The following is a 20,211-nucleotide window of genomic DNA, read 5'->3' on the forward strand; positions in this document are numbered from 1 at the left end:
CGTGCTGTTTGTGGCAGTAATGCACCATCCTCTCTGACACCTTTCCACATCCTGACATTCTGTCTCATCTAATATGTCTCACAGCGTCTGTGGTGTGAGAAGGTATCTGCTAGAGGCAGACCCTATTCAAATTCTTGACCCTATTGACCCTTCTTTTCAATTTTTGCCTAAAATGACTTAACCAAAACTTACTGCCTGTAGCTCACGACCTGAAGCAAGGATATGCATATTCTTGATACCATTTGAAAGGAAACACTTTGAAGTTTGTGGAAATGTGAAATTAATGTAGGAGAATATAGCACATTAGATCTGGTAAAAGATAATTAAAAAATGTAAATAAAAAAACGTTCCTTTTTTTTCTTCTTTTTTTTTTTTCCATCATCTTTGAAGTGCAAGAGAAAGGCCAACATGTATTATTCCAGTTTAGGCGCATGGTATTCTTTCACTGTAATAGCTACTGTAAATTGGACAGTGCAGTTAGATTAACAAGAATTTAAGCTTTCTGCCCATATCAGACATGTCTATGTCCTGGGAAATGTTCTTCTTACTTACAACCTCATGCTAATCACATTAGCGCACCTTAGCTCAACTGTCACGTGGGGGGTCAGCAATCCCGTAGAGGTTACTAAAAAGCTATGTTTTCCCATTATAATGGAAATCTATTACAGTAAGGGTTTTAATTGTTACCCAAGAATAAATGTAATATTCAAATAAAAACGGCTGCAATGGGCCTTTAAAACATTTGCATGATTGTGTTATTCCATCTCCTTAGCCAGTCGAATTCAGTTGCTGACTGTGCTTGTCTCTAGCACTTTTAGACATGCTAGAATCTTTCTTCCTGCTGACTGGACCGGTCTGTCTAATTTCTACTAATCAAGCCAGTGTCAGAGAACAGTGATGCTGTTGTCTGCATGCTCAGACATGTGCTTAAAGATATAGCTTTTCTGGGTGATGCGAGGGAAATTGTGTGTTTGAAGTTTGAACTGCCATTACCACTGTCCAGTAGATATGATAGACGAGCAGTGGCGATTTTAGCATGTAAATCTTGGTTGGGCAAAAAAAAAAAAAAATGTGGGATGCATGCCAGCAAAGCGACTACACAACACAACACTAAACAATACATTAATTGCACTATAACGGTGACAAACGGTGACCACAAACTGTTAGGGCCTACATAAAGCTGTCCCAACAGCAGAGTCCCAACAGCAGTCCCAACACCTTACCGCTGCTACACCTGGCTATCAGCGGAACCTTGTCTGGCAAAAAACATAGCTGATATGGCTGACTTGCTTAAACAAATGTAGTTTCTACTGACAATTGAGATGTACTAACTATGGCATAAGGGAACGACAAGTGGATAAGAGGCAATCTGTAATTTCAATTAAGACCATTAATGAGCGAGCTAAGACAGACATAGTCAATATAACTATTTGTTCAGCACTTTTGAAATATACAGCCACAGAATTCAGAACATGGGCCGTTTTACAGTGTTCTCCATGTACAGAACCAAGTCAGAACCATATAATAAATAAAGGGGGCATATAAGCAGATAATGAAAGCTCTTACAATACTCGATGATTACATTTCTAAAAAACAGGCTATAGGCTACATGTGCACCACCAAGTCAGAACAGTAGGCGAGGTGAAAATAGACCAAATTATTAATGTGAGGCACATGGGCTATTAACAGCTTACTACACAACATACACTAGTATTACTTTCTTAGCTATAGTATACATATCTCCTTGGCATATTACATAATTTATGCAGCAGCATACAATACATTTTTGGACTCATCTTGTTCTGCTGTGCTCACTTGAACAGGAAGGTGGTGAGGCGGGCCTTCGTGGGCAAATTTTGTCATCAAACTTTGTCATCAAAGTCTGGCATTCTCTGGATTTATGGTGCTTTCAAGACAACTGGGAACTCTGAAAAAAGAATTCTGATAAAAGGTTGAATCATGATGACGTCAGTGATCTTCAGGTAGTAGCTCTAGAAAGAGGCCAGAGTTCCCGATTTACAATTCCGAGTTGGATGAATGTTCAAAACGTATTATCCCAGTCGTAGCTCATTTTCCCAAGTTCCCAGTTGTCTAAAACTCACTAAAGTCAGATTTTGCAGTTCCAAGTTCCCAGTTGTCTTGAACTCACTAAAGTCAGATTTTGCAGTTCCAAGTTAACAGTTGTTTTGAGCACGCAAAAATCTTGCTTCGTTGACAGAATGGACAATGTTGAATGTTTTCATTTTAAACTAGGAAAAGAGACCCTTAATCTAAGACTTGGGACCACCCAGCCACTCCATTGAAGAGCAGGCTAATGATTGTTTTGCAATGCTTGCAGTTAGCCACTGATTCCTTCCAAACCACTCATTGTTGAATTTGCGATTTCCAACTTGTTGTGTAATGTTTATGTCCAATGGCCGATGAGCACCGATACGATTTATCTATAATTTCTCTTCATATGACAACGATTAAAAAGGATTTGCCAGTAGATTGTCGACTTGATTCATGATGATGACTGCTAGCTAAGATTTTTAAAGTATGATGTTGACATGATCAGTCCAATCAAAGCTACTGTAGATTTAACGTGATTTGACTTCATTTTATCTGTGGCCAATGACGAGCCTTCTTGGATGGGAACTTCTAATGTAACTCTATGGCAGCACCCAAGGGGCTTAAATTTTCCAGCTCTACTCTTAGACTGGGCGGTGACGTAGTGTTTCCATGAATGACAGAACACTGAGCCAACACTGAGCCAGCTCTGTATTTTCTGTTGGCTTGCCCCACCACCACAGAAAGTGCTGAGCTAGGCTGAAACACCCTGCATTTTGGCGCTGCCTTACTCAAGAAAACAAAAAAGAGACCATGTTTGTATGCAGCTTTATTAACTCAATGATATATACACTGCTCAAAAAAATAAAGGGAACAGTAAAATAACACATTCTAGATCTGAATGAATGAAATATTCTTATTAAATACTTTTTTCTTTACATAGTTGAATGTGCTGACAACAAAATCAAACAAAAATGGAAATCAAATTTATCAACCCATGGAGGTCTGGATTTGGAGTCACACTCAAAATTAAAGTGGAAAACCACACTACAGGCTGATCCAACTTTGATGTAATGTCCTTAAAACAAGTCAAAATGAGGCTCAGTAGTGTGTGTGGCCTCCACGTGCCTGTATGACCTCCCTACAACGCCTGGACATGCTCCTGATGAGGTGGCGGATGGTCTCCTGAGGGATCTCCTCCCAGACCTGGACTAAAGCATCCGCCAACTCCTGGACAGTCTGTGGTGCAACGTGGCGTTGGTGGATGGAGCGAGACATGATGTCCCAGATGTGCTCAATTGGATTCAGGTCTGGGGAACGGTCCATAGCATCAATGCCTTCCTCTTGCAGGAACTGCTGACACACTCCAGCCACATGAGGTCTAGAATTGTCTTGCATTAGGAGGAACCCAGGGCCAACCGCACCAGCATATGGTCTCACAGGGGGTCTGAGGATCTCATCTCGGTACCTAATGGCAGTCAGGCTACCTCTGGCGAGCACATGGAAGGCTGTGCGGCCCCTCAAAGAAATGCCACCCCACACCATGACTGACCCACCGCCAAACCGGTCATGCTGGAGGATGTTGCAGGCAGCAGAACGTTCTCCACGGCGTCTCCAGACTCTGTCACGTCTGTCACATGTGCTCAGTGTGAACCTGCTTTCATCTGTGAAGAGCACAGGGCGCCAGTGGCGAATTTGCCAATCTTGGTGTTCTCTGGCAAATGCCAAACGTCCTACACGGTGTTGGGCTGTAAGCACAACCCCCACCTGTGGACGTCGGGCCCTCATACCACCCTCATGGAGTCTGTTTCTGACACTGGCATTATACAATCATAATATACAACAGTATATTTAATACACTTCTGCTGCCTCAGAAGGATTTTTGTTTTTTTGTCACACTAAGTACACTTTAACATGGGGCACCATTTTAGGGTGTCTTTGGATAAATGTCAAAAGATTGTCTCTGCAAACCTTCATATTATAAGCACATAGAAAAAGATTGCAGTGCAGTCTTCCTAATGACACCTGCATCATCTTTCAGCTGAAGCTCTTAACACCCTGGACAAAGAGTCCGAGCTCCTGTAAGACCCCAGTGACAAGACCCCAGTGACCGTTTGAGCAGACACATGCACATTTGTGGCCTGCTGGAGGTCATTTTGCAGGGCTCTGGCTGTGCTCCTCCTTGCACAAAGGCGGAGGTAGCGGTCCTGCTGCTGGGTTGTTGCCCTCCTACGGCCTCCTCCACGTCTCCTGATGTACTGGTCTGTCTCCTGGTAGCGCCTCCATGCTCTGGACACTACGCTGACAGACACAGCAAACCTTCTTGCCACAGCTCGCATTGATGTGCCATCCTGGATGAACTGCTCTACCTGAGCCACTTGTGTGGGTTGTAGACTCCGTCTCATGCTACCACTAGAGTGAAAGCACCGCCAGCATTCAAAAGTGACCAAAACATCAGCCAGGAAGCATAGGAACTGAGAAGTGGTCTGTGGTCACCACCTGCAGAACCACTCCTTTATTGGGGGTGTCTTGCTAATTGCCTATAATTTCCACCTGTTGTCTATTCCATTTGCACAACAGCATGTGAAATGTATTGTCAATCAGTGTTGCTTCCTAAGTGGACAGTTTGATTTCACAGAAGTGTGATTGACTTGGAGTTACATTGTGTTGTTTAAGTGTTCCCTTTATTTTTTTGAGCAATGTATATATTTTACATTGTTTGCAAACTGTTATGTGACATGTATTAATACCAAAATAACGTGCAAAACAGGCAACCCCCCCCCCTCGAAAAAAGAATGTGATTTAAAAAAAAGTTTTCGCCCCTGTCGACTAGGACAACCACAGGTACTTTCATAACATGTGTGTCACTGAAAGGACAGCGCTGAAGATGGGCGTGGCCGAAACACGTGCATAGAGAGCAACAACCCTGAATAAGTTTACATGTATACATTTGTTTATCTTAGGCTACACCCTTACAAAACAATAATACGTTTTAGGCCTATTCAGATGATATGACAGTTAGCCTCTAACACCTTCATTTCAGGTGCAGTTTTTTAATCATTGAAACATTCAAGATGGTCGGCGCATTTGTGTTAAGCCATGTTTAACAATGACATTTTATGCTGTGTAATGATGAAACTCTGAAATGTGTGACTGAACACCTAGATTGCGTAAAAAGGGCTTATGCTGCGTAGGTATCACTTTGTTGTTATCGGACCCAGGGCAGCACTGCCACCTCTGTTCTGGAAACTCAAGCTTACTTCCTCTGCCTTGCACGGCGCAGCTACACACTAGAACAGTTGCAGGACTACTTTCGCCCTCTTTCCTCTCATTACTATCACTATGGCAGAGCGTAAACGGAATTGGAACAAGGAGGAGAACGATGATTTACCGGTGTATCTCGCCATTCCCGGAACGGCCGATCAGGTACCCCGGCAAAAATACGGAGGTATGTTCTGCAACGTCGAGGGAGCATACGAGAGAAAAACAATTGATTTTGATGCTCTGAGTGTCGGTCAGAGGGGGAACCGAACCCCTAGGACTGCTAAACGGGAGACCGCGCAGGAGGCGAGGAGCCCTATAAATCAGAGCTCTCCATGTAAAGAAAGTGTCACCTGGTACGACAAGAAATATTCTGGCATAGAGATAAAAACTACCAGAGGCAAGGAAGTCCTACAAAATCTAGGCGATGAGAAGGTAAATTCTCCTCTTGCGTGCATGCTACAGATGTCTGCAGTAATCAACTGCACCTCACAGTACCTGACAGTTTTAATAATGGTGATCTGAATAGAATATTACCACAAAACATGCACAGTTGGCACTCAGAAAAGACTCTCACAACCTATATTCAGAGGGGCATACAGGTGAAAGTGTGTCATGGCAACTACAAATTGACAAATGTTAGTCTGTACATATTAAAGGGGTCCTTGAGAAACTTGCCTTCCAGAGAGGCTTGGGTTTATGCCAACTACATGGTAAGTGCATCCATGAATTATGTAAGCAAGAGTCCGAGTTGATCAGGTGGAGCTGCAGCCTGACACCCTAAACACCTCAATACAGCACAATAGGCAATCCAATTAATTTCAAAATATTCAATCAAATGTTCCTCCCTCTTGTTAGGGCTTCACTATCAATTGCCTGTCTAATAATCTTTCTTAAATGATTTGTTGTCATCCAGTTAAATGAAGTTAGCTTAAACTGTACATCACTTCATGTAAACAATCTTCCATTTCTCATCCATAAGTTGCATGATGGTAATGTTGTACTGTTGTACTGTGTGTGTGTGTGTGTGTGTGTGTGTGTGTGTGTGTGTGTGTTGCCTCTCAAAAGGCTTGTGGAAAGTTATTAAAAAGTGGAACTTATACAGTATCCACCTGTACTTTATAAAACAACAAATATATACAAAAACTTTCAGGAATAAAATCCCCTTTTCGACCAATGAAACTGGTTTGGGATGCAGAGGTATCTGAATGACAAAGAAAGGCTATGAATGCTGCATTTTGATGCAGGCTGCAGTATACATTTGATTGCTTTTGATTAGATTGGACTGTGGCTCTGATACATTTGGCAACATATGTATATATTTTGTAAATAGATCTAAATCAAATAATGTATTTTAAATAGTTTGATTTAATCTTATTCTTAAAGTTTTATTTTTGGTTGATGTGAATCCAACATTTATTATGAATTTATAGTTGAGAGACATTCCATCTGGTGATGTGAGTTATGATTGAATCCATCCTGTCTCTGAATAATACTGTTTATGACCCTACAAATTGTCAAAGACTCCAGCCACCCTAGCCATGGACTGTTCTTTCTGCTACCGCAGGGCAAACGGTACTGGAGCGCCAAGTCTAGGACCAAAAGGCTTCCTAACAGCTTCTTCCTCAAGCCATAAGACTCCTGAACAGCTAATCAAAGGGCTACCCAGACCCCTTTTTTACGCGACTGCTACTCTCTGTTTATTATATATGTATAGTCACTTTAACTCTACCTACATGTACATATTACCTCAACTAACCGGTGCCCCCGCACATTAAATCTGTACTGGTGCCCCCTGTATTTAGCCTCGCTATTGTTATTTTACTGCTGCTGTTTAATTATTTGTAACTTTTATTATCTATTTTTTACTTAACACTTTTTTTTCTTAAAACTTCTTAAAGCATTGTTGGTTAAGGGTTTGTAAGTAAGCATTTCACTGTAAGGTCTAAACCTGTTGTATTCGGTGCATGTGACAAATACAATTTGATTTGATTTGACTTGTCCTTTAAACCATGGTTGAATTGAGGTTTGTGGGTTCTGTCATATATAGCTTCTGAATGTCTCAATTTGGAACTGACCTCAGCTAATCTTGTGGGCAACAAAGCGATGATTCACTGTGTGTATTCCAAATGGCCTCCTATTCCCACTGTAGTACACTACTTTTGACCAGGGGCCATCCCCTTTGTAGTGCACAGATTTTGACCAGAGCCTTTAGGGCTCAAAAAGTAGTGCCCTACAAAGGGAATAAGGTACCATTTGGGACAGAGACACTGTGTCCTGCCCTGCTATACTGTAATCCCTCCGTCTCAGAGATGAGAAAGTCCATTAGGTTGAGTGAGGATGATTACTGTTTGGAACAGAGACACTGTCTCCTGCCCTGCTATACTGTAATCCCTCCGTCTCAGAGATGAGAAAGTCCATTAGGTTGAGTGAGGATGATTACTGTTTGGAACAGAGACACTGTCTCCTGCCCTGCTATACTGTAATCCCTCCGTCTCAGAGATGAGAAAGTCCATTAGGTTGAGTGAGGATGATTACTGTTTGGAACAGAGACACTGTCTCCTGCCCTGCTATACTGTAATCCCTCCGTCTCAGAGATGACAAAGTCCATTAGGTTGAGTGAGGATGATTACTGTTTGGGACAGAGACACTGTCTCCTGCCCTGCTATACTGTAATCCCTCCGTCTCAGAGATGAGAAAGTCCATTCGTTTGAGTGAGGATGATTACTGTTTGGGACAGAGACACTGTCTCCTGCCCTGCTATACTGTAATCCCTCCGTCTCAGAGCTGACAAAGTCCATTCGGTTGAGTGAGGATGATTACTGTTTGGGACAGAGACACTGTCTCCTGCCCTGCTATACTGTAATCCCTCCGTCTCAGAGATGAGAAAGTCCATTCGGTTGAGTGAGGATGATTACTGTTTGGGACAGAGACACTGTGTCCTGCCCTGCTATACTGTAATCCCTCCGTCTCAGAGATGAGAAAGTCCATTCGGTTGAGTGAGGATGATTACTGTTTAGTCATAGCTGTCCCAGTCATTCCCAGATACACAACCAAACTAAGCACAGTCTGGAAGGTACACAAGTAAAGAGACAGACCAAGCAAAAAAGAGGTCACTACACTCCACGCTACAAAGATTCACCGCAGTGAAGAGTCCTCGCTCTCTGTCAGTTTGTGCTGTGAGAGCAGATTGTCTCTTGATGCGTAATAAATAAAGGGGACATTTCCATCCAGGAATCACAGTGAGGAACCTGTGGTGTGACATCATGGGCTGATGTAGCTGGGGCGGCAGGTAGCCTAGTGGTTAGAGCGTTGGACTAGTAACCGAAAGGTTGCAAGATGGAATACCCAGCTGACAAGGTAAAACTCTGTCGTTTTGCCCCTGAACAAGGCAGCGAACCCACTGTTCCTAGGCCGTCATTGAAAATAAGAATTTGTTCTTAACTGACTTGCCTAGTTAAATAAAGTTTTTTTTTTTTTTTTACTATAGCTCTCATGTGGACAGCTGTGGAACTGCAGTGCTGCAGCCCTGATCTGACTCAGCGAAACATGGAAGGAGTTTGTTGTTGTGTTCTGTCTGTGTTGCCCCAATCTTGTGGTGGTGACATATCAGACTGACACCTAATGTCAGCCCAATTAAGCCTGGGAGCATCCCTCTGTTGTGTCCTCTTATGCAAGCTAATGCCAAACATAACTCTGGCTGAAACATCTAGCTAATGCAAGTTCTGTTTCACACAAATGTGCACTTCTATCAGCACTGTGTGTAGTTAGTGTTTGATGATAAGGTTATAATCATGCCGTTGAAAAAGAAAAGGAGAGCCTGACACTCTAGGAGCTCAGATGCAATAATGTAATAACCAACGTTTGGACAGACGAGCTGTATTCATCAGGGTATAATGACCAACACTGCAGGTCACTAGTTGAATCAATCCCTAACACGAGGCCAGGTTATGAAGCCTCACAATACAATACTTATGAAGATAGCCTATTTCAGAATTTAAAACCACGTGCTCCCATCTTCATTCAAGTTGATGTTTTTCAGCAGTCTCCTGTGACACGCCTCAGCTTTACATCAGCACACTGGGAATGTATCCCCTCTCTCTACTCCATTAAAAACACTGATTTGTGCAGCAACACCAACACCGCTAAGGTTGTGCCTCAGTGATACGGTATGTACTTCTCCATAGAAACAAGCAGTAGCCCTGCTCTACCCTGCCTTAGATTCAGGGAGGTGGCCAGAACAGGGGAGGGTCTCTCTCTCTTTGTCCTCTGCTCAGCTGGGTACGCCCCAGCTGGCAAGGACTTTCTCTCCACACTGCATCCATGCAATTCCTGTTTGGTGGTAATGGGGTAGGGGCTTGGCCTGGGGGGTAGGGGCTTGGCCCGGGGGGTAGGGGGGTTAATCCCCTTTGTAAGCTGTCTGTCAGATCCATCTGTGTCTGGCCTGTACATCAAATAAAATTGTATTGGTCACATACACATATTTAGCAGATGTTATTACGGGTGTAGTGAAATGCTATATATATATATTTATATTTTGTTTAAATACGTTATTTCCGGCTGTATGTAATGACACAAAATACGTTCTGGGCTAATAGTGTAAGAAATAACACACACACAAAAAAATACTGCAATGTTGCTTAGGAGCTAGAAGCAGAGCTGCCATGTCTGTCGGTGCCATCTTGCTGGTTCATGTACAGGAACATAATAATGAGTTCTTGTACATGATACCCAGCTTCCTCTAAATGATACCCAGCTTCGTGTACATGATACCCATCTTCCTGCACATGATACCCAGCTTCTTGTACATGATACCCAGCTTCCTGTATATTATACCCAGCTTCCTGTACATGATACCCAGCTTCTTGTACATGATACCCAGCTTCATGTACATGTGAGCAGTGTGCTGTTAGGAATCCCCTTATCATTCCTCACTAAATTACTTCCTCCACTAATGTTTTCTTGTTTATATTGTACAGCCATTTACTAAAGAGATGTACAGCATCTCTCGTAAACCCTTTTAAACCCATGATAAACAATTGGTACTTACATACAATTGGTACTTACATACACCATAATCACACACACACACACATAATCACACACACACACACAATGTTGTTTAATAATTAGAGAACGTCATTATGGGTGCATTAGGGAGGGGGCTGGAGGGGGCGGGGGGTTAGAGGAGTGGTATGGGAGGGGAGGGAGGCCTGCTCTGCTGAGACCCAGACAATAGAGACTCATGGCAGGGCGGGGACAGGGACAGGCTCCACCCACTTTGTTCATAATAATACCAGGCAGACCAGTCTAATAATTACCATCATCATATCATGGATATAGATTTCAGCTCTCCCGGAAATACTGTATATCAATATTTTGCAGCCATTATAAAAAGGGAAATGCTAATCATGCTTCCTAGTTATCACATGATACTGAAGAAACACAATAGCCAAGTCAGGCATTGAGGCTACAATACATTATCCTTGAATGGTGGATTGTGGATACACTCAGGAAGTATTCTATTATGTATAAATAATGATTTGTATTGTGTCTGAAGGCTAGACCAGTCCCAGTAAAACAACAGGAATGGTAGGCCTATTTGAGCCTTTCAACTGGATTCTAGCTGGAAAATAAGGTCCCTGGACATACACTGAGTGAACAAAACATTCAGAACACCTGCTCTTTCCATGACATAGAATGACCAGGTGAATTCAGGTGAAAGCTATAATCCCTTATTGATGTCACTTGTTAATTAAATGCACTTCAATCGGTGTAGATGAAAGGAGGAGACAGATTAAATAAGGATTTTTAAGCCTTCAGACAATTGAGACATGGATTGTGCATGTATGCCATTCAGAGACTGAATGGGCAAGACAAAATAGTTAAGAGCCTTTGAACGGGGTTTGGTAATAGGTGCCAGGCGTACCGGTTTGTGTCAAGAACTGCAACACTGCTGGGTTTTTCACGCTCAACAGTTTCTCGTGTGTATTAAGAATGGTCCACCACCCAGCCAACTTGACACAACTGCGGGAAGCATTGGTGTCAACATGGGCCAGCATCCCTGTTGAATGCTTTTGACACCTTTACTCCGATTAATTGAGGCTCTTCTGAGGGTGGGGAGGGGGGTTAGGGATTCAACTCAATATTAGGAACGTGCTCTTAATGCTTTGTACACTCAGTATTGCATTACAGTAAAAATATCAACCTACTAGAAAAAAACTTTGGGTTTGTCACAAGCGGATCTTAGAACTAGGACTAGCCTACACAGGTGAAGCGGACCGGACCTGTTCCATCCCTACACTAACATCCTCCTCTAGCTCCTCAGTTTCTGCTGCAGCTGCATTGTTTCTGTCAGGGCCACGCCCCTCTTGTCCGCTCCACAGTATATAGGCCTAGTCTACCACGTGGTAGCCTACCTTCTACTCCTCTGCCCATTGGCTATCCACGGTCGCACTTGTTCTTATGATGTGTAGGGCCTATGCTGTTGGGATCTAATAGCGTTGCATGTGTAGCATGTTGAACACATCAGTGAGTCTACACAAGACTGCTGCAAAGAAGCCAACTAATATGGGGCTCCCGAGTGGCGCAGCGGTCTAAGCCACTGCATCTCAGTGCTAGAGATATCACTACATACAGACCCTGGTTCGAATCACAACTGGCCATGATTGGGGCAGCGCACAATTGGCCCAGCGTCGTCCTGGTTAGGGTTTGGCCGTAATTGTAAATAAGAATTAGCAAAATGTTACACAGCATCATCTGGATATGTGTGCAATAAATGTTCAATATTCACCTTCTGCTACCATTTCTGTTAAGCCGGCTATAAATCCAATATCCAATAACAAATGTTGCAGTCATGACACTGTTTCTATTTCAGTGCAATTCTGTACAGTGCAATTCTGTACACTGTTGTAGTCGCCTACACCTGCTGTTGAACGTCCTCCTGTGGGAGGATTTGAGCGTTGCAGCTGTAGCCTACCAATGAGACTATTGAGGGAGGAGTCCGTCGGTGGATCAGAGTATACGCTCTAGCTCACTTCGAAGCACTTTACATTGCACAGAGGGAGGCGACCATTCCCTAATTTTCCCATCCAGCCAGTAGCCGCAGAAACACCCAGAGGGGAATATTTCAAAGCTTTGTTCAGAGGTGGAATCAGTTTTCGACCAGTCGCAATTATGTCTGGGCATTCTTATCAAGGCAAAAAGAATATTCCAAAGATCACAGTAAGTAGAAATATTAATATCTGCCTTTAGAAACTTGCATGTCTGACTGTCAAAAATCAGTGCATTGCTTTTGTCTTGGCTAATTCCTATTTTATGTTACCGCTATTCAAGAATGTGTCAATAGCAATGAATTCATGCATACAGGCCTTTTTCATCAGTGTGGGATATTTTCCTTTCCATTATGATAGTCAATTGAACATAGAAACAAATACAGTCGTGCCGAATGAAGGTGGCATGATTGGCTACCATAGTGACAGTCGGAGAGACAGAACGAGGCGTTTTCTTAAAGGTAACTTGCATCTTCTTTGTTGAGGATGGCATGATACCCGTGCGCAGTGCATGTGGCTCATTTGAAAGATATATATATAATAAATCAATGAAATAGTCTTCACACTGGGCTGTTATAATGTAGTTATAACTTAATATGTTGGTATCTTGAATGTGGCATCTTGAATGCTTGGGGAAAGATGGATGAAATGATGTAGATGACATGCACATCCTTTTTATAAATAATAAACAACATTATCGCGTTTTGGATTCGTTTTTGTAGCCTACAGGGCCACACATGATGGAAAGTCAGCCTCCTATTATAAGAAAAAAACGAATACAAAGCAATACATCAGTTTAAGCTGTGTGAATCGAGGAGATATATGGCCTATTTGTTTTCCATATTCAACATCCTCTGGTTGAATTATGTACCATAATAAACCCCTGTTGTACACTCCCATTCTGTCAAATAAAGATGTATTTGGCCAGATATAGGCTATCTGAGCGTCTGGACTGGTGATGCAGGGAGAGAGAAAAAAATCTCCCACGCCTATGTGTATGATCAGATGTTATAGCCCGTCCGTAAAATAGAGCATTTCGAATTCAGCATTACTAGAACGCAATGTAATAGAATTCGCCAGTGCGGTGCTTTGCCTTACGGGTTTTGAGTTAAAATCGGGGCAAGCAACGTGTTGGCGGGGATGATTGCTGCTGCTGCTGCAGCACAGTTTTAGGGTCTGTTTGAAATGGCTGCGTGTTCATTGTTGCGGCTCACCGTGGTGTTATATTCCAGGAGAGACGCCCTTTGTCTCGTCTGATATCACTGACGGATTGGGGGTGGAGGCAGGCTGGCCCGCAAGGGTTTTCTCATAGAATATCAGCGACGCACTAGAATGTTTTAGCGAAAGTTGTGTGTGTAAATATTTTTGTACACATTTTATTTTTTGTGGAGGCTTTGAACATGTTTGGCCTGTACAGGGAATACACCTGCTGCTCAGTCTAGGGACCTCTCAGGGTAATGGCCCTGAGGAGCACTATTTTATGCTTCATCATCAATTCTACATATTAGCCTTCTTGTAGGCCTACTCTACCCTACTGTGCAACTTGACATAATGGAGAATCTAATATCCTTTAGACAAGTTAATAGACAGTTTATTACAGTGTAATTGCATGTACACAAATGCTGGGTTGTTTGGTTGATCCAACTGGGTTGCAGGCATTTTTTTTCATTGGGTCACTTAGTTGGGTTGTTTTTCTTTAAAAACTGCTGGGTTGTTGAGATACTGTATGATCCAGTGGGACAGATCAGAAGACTGGAGGGGTGAATTTAAGATAGATCTTTTTAGCCACCCATGAGAGTAAATGTCATTCCTGTTAATCTATTGTGTTGTATAGTTATCGCATGTTAAGGTCGGACATTGACACTTTAGTAGCTTTAGTGAGGCTCACAGAAGTGTACACGTTCCCTAAAAGCCTAATGTTGGGATACAATAAGGTGGTATACCTCATTTTAATATGTAATAAATTATCTTAATATTATAGAAGAATGAAGCAAAATTAGAATTTTCAGTATGTAAACTTAATGTGATGAACAAGAATGACATTTACTCTCACGGGTGGCCAACAAGATCTAGCTGAAAGCCATGCCCCTAATAAGCCACGCCTCTTGAAAATACCCTACTGCTAGGTCATCGCAGAATGGGAGTAAAAATTCCCAACTGATGGTTAAATTAACCCATGTTTGAGTAATCCCAACAACCCAACTGACTGGGTCAAAACAACCCAGCGTGTGTTCAACCCAGCGTGTGTTTAACCCAGCGTGTGTTCGGTTACCAAATAACCCAAATTGTTTGTTTTTTAACCCAGCATCTTTTTGTGTGTAGGCTATAGCCTGACAATCTGAGAAATGTATTTATTGGGAATGATTTTCCTAATTTATTTCTACCCCTATATCCCAGCTGTTTCCCTATGTTTGTCTGGGAGCAGGAGAGCATTAAGGCCATGTCAGATTTCTAGGTGTGGTTATGCTTTTTCCATGTTCTCACAGTATCCTACTGTAGTGCCGTGCATGTCATCATTCATCCCTTCCAGCTGGAACCTGCATATGTGGGCATGACTGACAGGCTTTACCCAGGAAAGAAACCTTTTCCCCCCAATGGCACCACAAAACAGGGCTTCACCATCCCTGCACTGTCTTCAAAGTGGGCCTAATTGCAAGCAAAGTGTGTGGTCATACACACTTCCTTAAAAACTTAGGTGCTGGGCTAGTAAAGAATACCTGTAAAGAATAGAAAGGCCCGCACACTGTTTATGCTCCCAATTCTCCACTTTATTTCCTACGTTTCAGACCTTCCTAACTGTAAAACATCATGCTGTGACCATCCAGCTATTGCCATCCACTCTCCATGGCCACCAGCATACTATTGAGAAGTAGAAAATACCACCTCGGTTACCCTTGTCTCCCTGCCTCTAGCCTCTGACATGAGGCCATTTTACCACCCTGGATGGAGATTGCGGTCAGGCCCAATCAGAACCAGATTTGAGTGTTGGGCTGCCTTGGAAACGGTGCCGCTTTGGCCTATCACAAGATTCCACTGCTTGAGACTGGCCTCTATGATGTGGCGGCTAGGCAACTTATTTAGATTGATACAGCCTATTGTTTTGACTTTTCCACAGAAAAAAAATGTAATGTGCTTTTGAGTGAATAGTAAATATTTTTGTCACTAGGCAACAGCAGAGGCCCCTGGCTCCCATGCGGCAGGATGACTTTCCCCTTCCATTGGTCTCAGCCTGCCCGCCCTCCCGCCTCACACATAAGGGTCTCACAGTTAATAGACTCCTCTGGAATATCGTCTTGGCTCGGTGTGTTTTATCTGCTATGTTTTCTCTGTTAGCAACAACACACAGAGGCCCTGTTCCCAGTCAAACTCTCTACAGATGTCATTAAGAACTGCCTGTTGCAAATGCTTCTGTTACTATAATGTGTGCTCTTATCAATTTGCTCTGTGTGGGAAAAAACCTCCACAAACCTTCACAATACGGCATGCAGTACTTCCTTTAGACTATCTTTAGTATTTTCTGGCTTTTATAATAGTGAAAGAGAGAGTTTCCGGTAGGAAGATCTCCAGTTGTATTAATTTTTAAGTTCCATCGACAGTCAAATCTTGTAACACAAGGACTTATTTTGTTATTTCCAATGTCAAATTGCAGCAAATCACTGTTACTGTAGGCCTTTCTGACCTTGTGAGGAGATTTTATCACAAACATGTCTCAAACTCTTAACCCTTAAATTGTTTCATTTTGTATAAGCTTAAAACTATAAACCAAATCCTGTGATCTGTAACATGGCAACAACAAATCTCCCCACCACCCAGTATCAGTCTGTGTGCCACGCCAGTGCTGTCGAAGGGCTCTACATAGAGCCAGTGTCCCAAATCACACGCTATTCCCTATTTAGTAACATGGGCCCTGGTTAAAAGTAGTGATACTTTTAATTTTCTCCAAACGGCTTCCTCCACCTGTCCCCATAGGAGAACCCTTTTTGGTTCCAGGTAAAAACCTTTTGGGTTCCATGAAGAACCCTCTGTGGAAAGGGTTCTACATGGAACTCAAAAGGGATCCACCTGGAACCAAAAAGGGTTCTCCTATGGGGACAACCGAATATCTATTTTAGGTGCTAGATAGCACTTTTTGTTTTCTTCCTAAGAGTGTATACTGTATAGGCTATTGGGTGTGATTTGGGGTTTCCATGACCATTTCCATGGAATGGGATTTTAGTAGTACTTTAATGATACAGTAAGAATATATATTTAAAGGTTATTCATTTCAGCTGGTTCCATCCCTATCCTTAAGCTTTGCATGTCTTGTGGTTGCACCGATGGGACGGTTTGACTTGTTTATGAGTGAGTTTAACCGTGAACAATATTTTACAATCCATGTCATGACCCATCTGCAAATCCACCAGCATGGACCAATGGTGTGCAGTCACACCTCAAGGATTGTGGCTGGTCTCATATCAACACTACTGCAACTACTGGATTCTGTCAAAGCATTTAACCACAGAACATTTGGGGAATGCTAAGCCAAAGTCACATTTTTGATTTGTGTGTCCATGCATGCGTGTGTTGCAACAGAAATCAAACTGCAGATTGCCATATAATTTTACTCTTTTAAGTTCTGTTATATTTACGTTGTAACAAAAACATAGAGGACTCTGTCTTTCTCTTCCCTCATTCTTTTTAGCAAGGTTCCTCCAGATGTATGCATCTGAGAGTCGGCTTTCCATACCGAGCCCAGTGAAATCACTGGATTACTTTGGATATACCATTGTTTACTAAGCGGAGACCACTGCTCTATGATAATAACAGTGCCTTCAGTCAAACTCCTCTGAATAGTCACAAAATCACAACTCTTATAAAAATGACCTCCACAACTATTTGCTTTTTTTCATTTATCGAGGAATTTATTCTGCTCTTTTAATTCACGGACAAATTTAGATTGTGGGCAGAAGCCTAGCTGGTTAAATCTGACATGATGCATATTGCTTGGCGCCTACTGCTGTGAGTGGCCAGGACTGAGCTAAGTGTACAGATGTAGGAACTTAATTTGATCACCCTGTTGCAGGCGAACTTTCCTGCAATGCAGGACATTCTAAACTTGTACTGTATTTGAGGTTTAAAAAGGCTTCTTAAATTTGTATTTGCCATTTTTGGAAATTTCAGATGAATTATAATCCACATTAGAATTGCTAGTAATGCTGTAGGATTATTTTCCTGCTGTAGCAAACTGGCTCATATTAAGATCTTACATCTGTTTGTGAAACAGAGGTTTTGCTAAAGGGTCCAATACAAAAAAACACTTGGGTATGATTACAGCAGGATCTTGAATGATGAGGTATTATTGAGAAGTAATAAAGTAATATATCTGTATACTATTTTGGAGTGTGTGCAGTGTCTGCTAGTGTTAGTTAAGCAGTAGAGTACGAGGAAGTTAATCAGATTTGATGACAGCCAACAATACTGATCCTGCGTGTGATTGGTGATGACAGGCCTAGGGTTGCAAAGGGAGGGTATATTACTGGAAACTTTCTAAGTTTACCAGTAAACTATCAGAATTCAAGGATTTTATGTAATCTATCACAAGACATCTTGTGGCCTTTTTTGGGAACTTTAGATTATCACACGTCTCTGTAATTATCTCTGGCCCTATCACATGTGGCATTATCACATGGAAAATATAGGAAATAATTAATTAAGATGATTTAAACATTCTAAATAGAATGGCAAATCTGTTAAACATGATCCTAAATTCAATCATCAACTTAGTGAAAACCATTGATGTTTGATATGAGGGTTTCTGCATTATTATTTATGTTATTTACGTTCATTTATTTTACTATGTCAACAGGTATTTGTTGTCAAGGTTTTGGCGTCAAACTGGTGGCAGTTGTGAACAAAATCAACAGTTGGACGAGTTGCAGAGTTACAGTAATTTAAAATAATATAATTGTTGATTAGAATGTTTTTTTATTAATTCGGCTATTTTGTCTTGAACCATGTGTTCTATCTACTAAAATCAAATCATAGTTTATTTGTCACGTGCGCTGAATACAACAGTAAACCTTACAGTGAAATGCTTACTTACAGGCTCTTACCAATAGTGCAAAAAAGGTATTAGGTGAACAATAGGTCGGTAAAGAAATAAAACAACAGTAAAAAGACAGGCTTTACTTTTAGTGAGGCTACATACAGACACCGGTTAGTCAGGCTGATTGAGGTAGTATGTACATGTAGATATGGTTAAAGTGGCTATGCATATATGATGAACAGAGAGTAGCAGTAGCGTAAAAGAGGGGTTGGCGGGTGGTGGGTGGGACACAATGCAGATAGCCCGGTTAGCCACTGTGCGGGAGCACTGGTTGGTCGGCCCAATTGAGGTAGTATGTACATTAATGTATAGTTAAAGGGACTATGCATATATGATAAACAGAGTAGCAGCAGCATAAATGGAGGGGTTGTGGTGGGGGGGGGCACACAATGCAAATAGTCCGGGTGTAATGGTCCTGTGTGTAGCTGGTGTAGAGAGCCAGGCGCAGGACTGCAGATATGAGTAATCAACGTACTTTACTCAAAAATACAATAATACAAGGCAACATAGCGAGACCACAAAAAACGGACCGAAGTACAATGAACAATCACTCACAAACAAAACATGGGGAACAGAGTGTTAAATAATAAACAAGTAATTGGTTGAGTGAAGCCAGGTGTGTAAGACAAAGACAGAACAAATGGAAAATGAAAAGTGGATCGGCGGTGGCTAGAAGGCCGGTGTCGTCGACCGCCGAATGCCGCCCGAACAAGGAGAGCACTGTCAACTGTAGGACCTTATATAGACAGGTGTGTGCCTTTCCAAATCATGTCCAATCAATTGAATTTACCACAGGTTGACCAATCAAGTTGTAGAAACACTTCAAGGATGATCAATGGAAACTGGATGCACCTGAGCTCAATTTCAAATCTCATGGTGCAGGGCCTGAAGACTTTTGTAAATAAGCCATTTCTGTTTTAAAAATTTTATACATTTGAAAACATTTCTAAAAACCAGTTTTTGCTCTGTCATTATGGGGTATTGTGTGTAGATTTATGATGGAAAACTATTTTAGAACAAGCCTGTAACGTAACAAAATGTGGAAAAAGGGAAGGGGTCTGAATACTTTACAAATGCACTGTATGAATCCATTTTTTTTTTAAAGTTATTTATTTATAAATTAATAAAGTTAGGATAGATTGCCAAATATTTTCTGTTAATTACTAAAATTACTGAAGATTCTGGTAACTGGTAAATTACTGGTAGCTTTGTAAACCTAGACAGGACTGAGGCTTGAGGGAAAACACTGATAGATTGGGGCGGGTGTTCAGGCACACACACTGCAGTAAGCATGTCTTTACTGCAGCAGAGTATAGCCCAGGGACCTGGGCCTCGACCATATAGGGATAATTTTAGGAAGATAATAGACTTCCCAATCTCTTAGGGCTGGTGTTAAGTACGCTCTTCCCTTAGATAGCCACACTAAAATTGAGAATATTCTTATGCAATACCATCTGCGGACATACTATCAATTTGAAACATATTCAGATACAAAACCAGATATCCCCTGAAGGTAGTGGAAGGGTATGGATTAGGGGACTGTGTAGTGTGTAGATGATAGAGGCCATTCTGTAAGTCAACATGTACAGTATGTGCTCTCTCTCCCTCTCTCTTTCTTTCTCTCTCTCAGTTCAATTCAATGGGCTTTATTGGCATGGCAAACATATGTTAAAATTGCCAAAGCAAGTGAAGTAGATCATATACAAAAGTGAAATAAACAATAAAAATGTATAGTAAACATTACACTCACAGAAGTTCCAAAAG

General features: G+C 41.8%; 1 protein-coding gene across 7 annotated transcripts in view; it reads left to right on the plus strand.

The window, feature by feature from the left end:
* Window positions 1-5,376: 5,376 nt before the first annotated feature.
* Window positions 5,377-20,211, plus strand: part of dpysl3 (dihydropyrimidinase like 3) — a 44,349-nt gene continuing 29,514 nt past the window's right edge. For 4 of the 7 annotated variants that reach the window (XM_055941973.1, XM_055941975.1, XM_055941974.1 and 1 more), the window contains exon 1: window positions 12,337-12,534. In XM_055941973.1, coding sequence (XP_055797948.1) covers window positions 12,487-12,534 — 48 coding nt within the window. In that variant the 5' untranslated portion in view covers window positions 12,337-12,486. Of the gene's footprint in view, window positions 5,746-12,336; window positions 12,535-20,211 lie in introns of those variants that run through there. The other 3 variants (XM_055941977.1, XM_055941979.1, XM_055941972.1) reach the window with 2 other exon arrangements.

The sequence above is a fragment of the Salvelinus fontinalis genome, chromosome 13, assembly GCF_029448725.1.
Source record: "Salvelinus fontinalis isolate EN_2023a chromosome 13, ASM2944872v1, whole genome shotgun sequence".
NCBI classification, from domain to species: Eukaryota; Metazoa; Chordata; class Actinopteri; order Salmoniformes; family Salmonidae; genus Salvelinus; species Salvelinus fontinalis.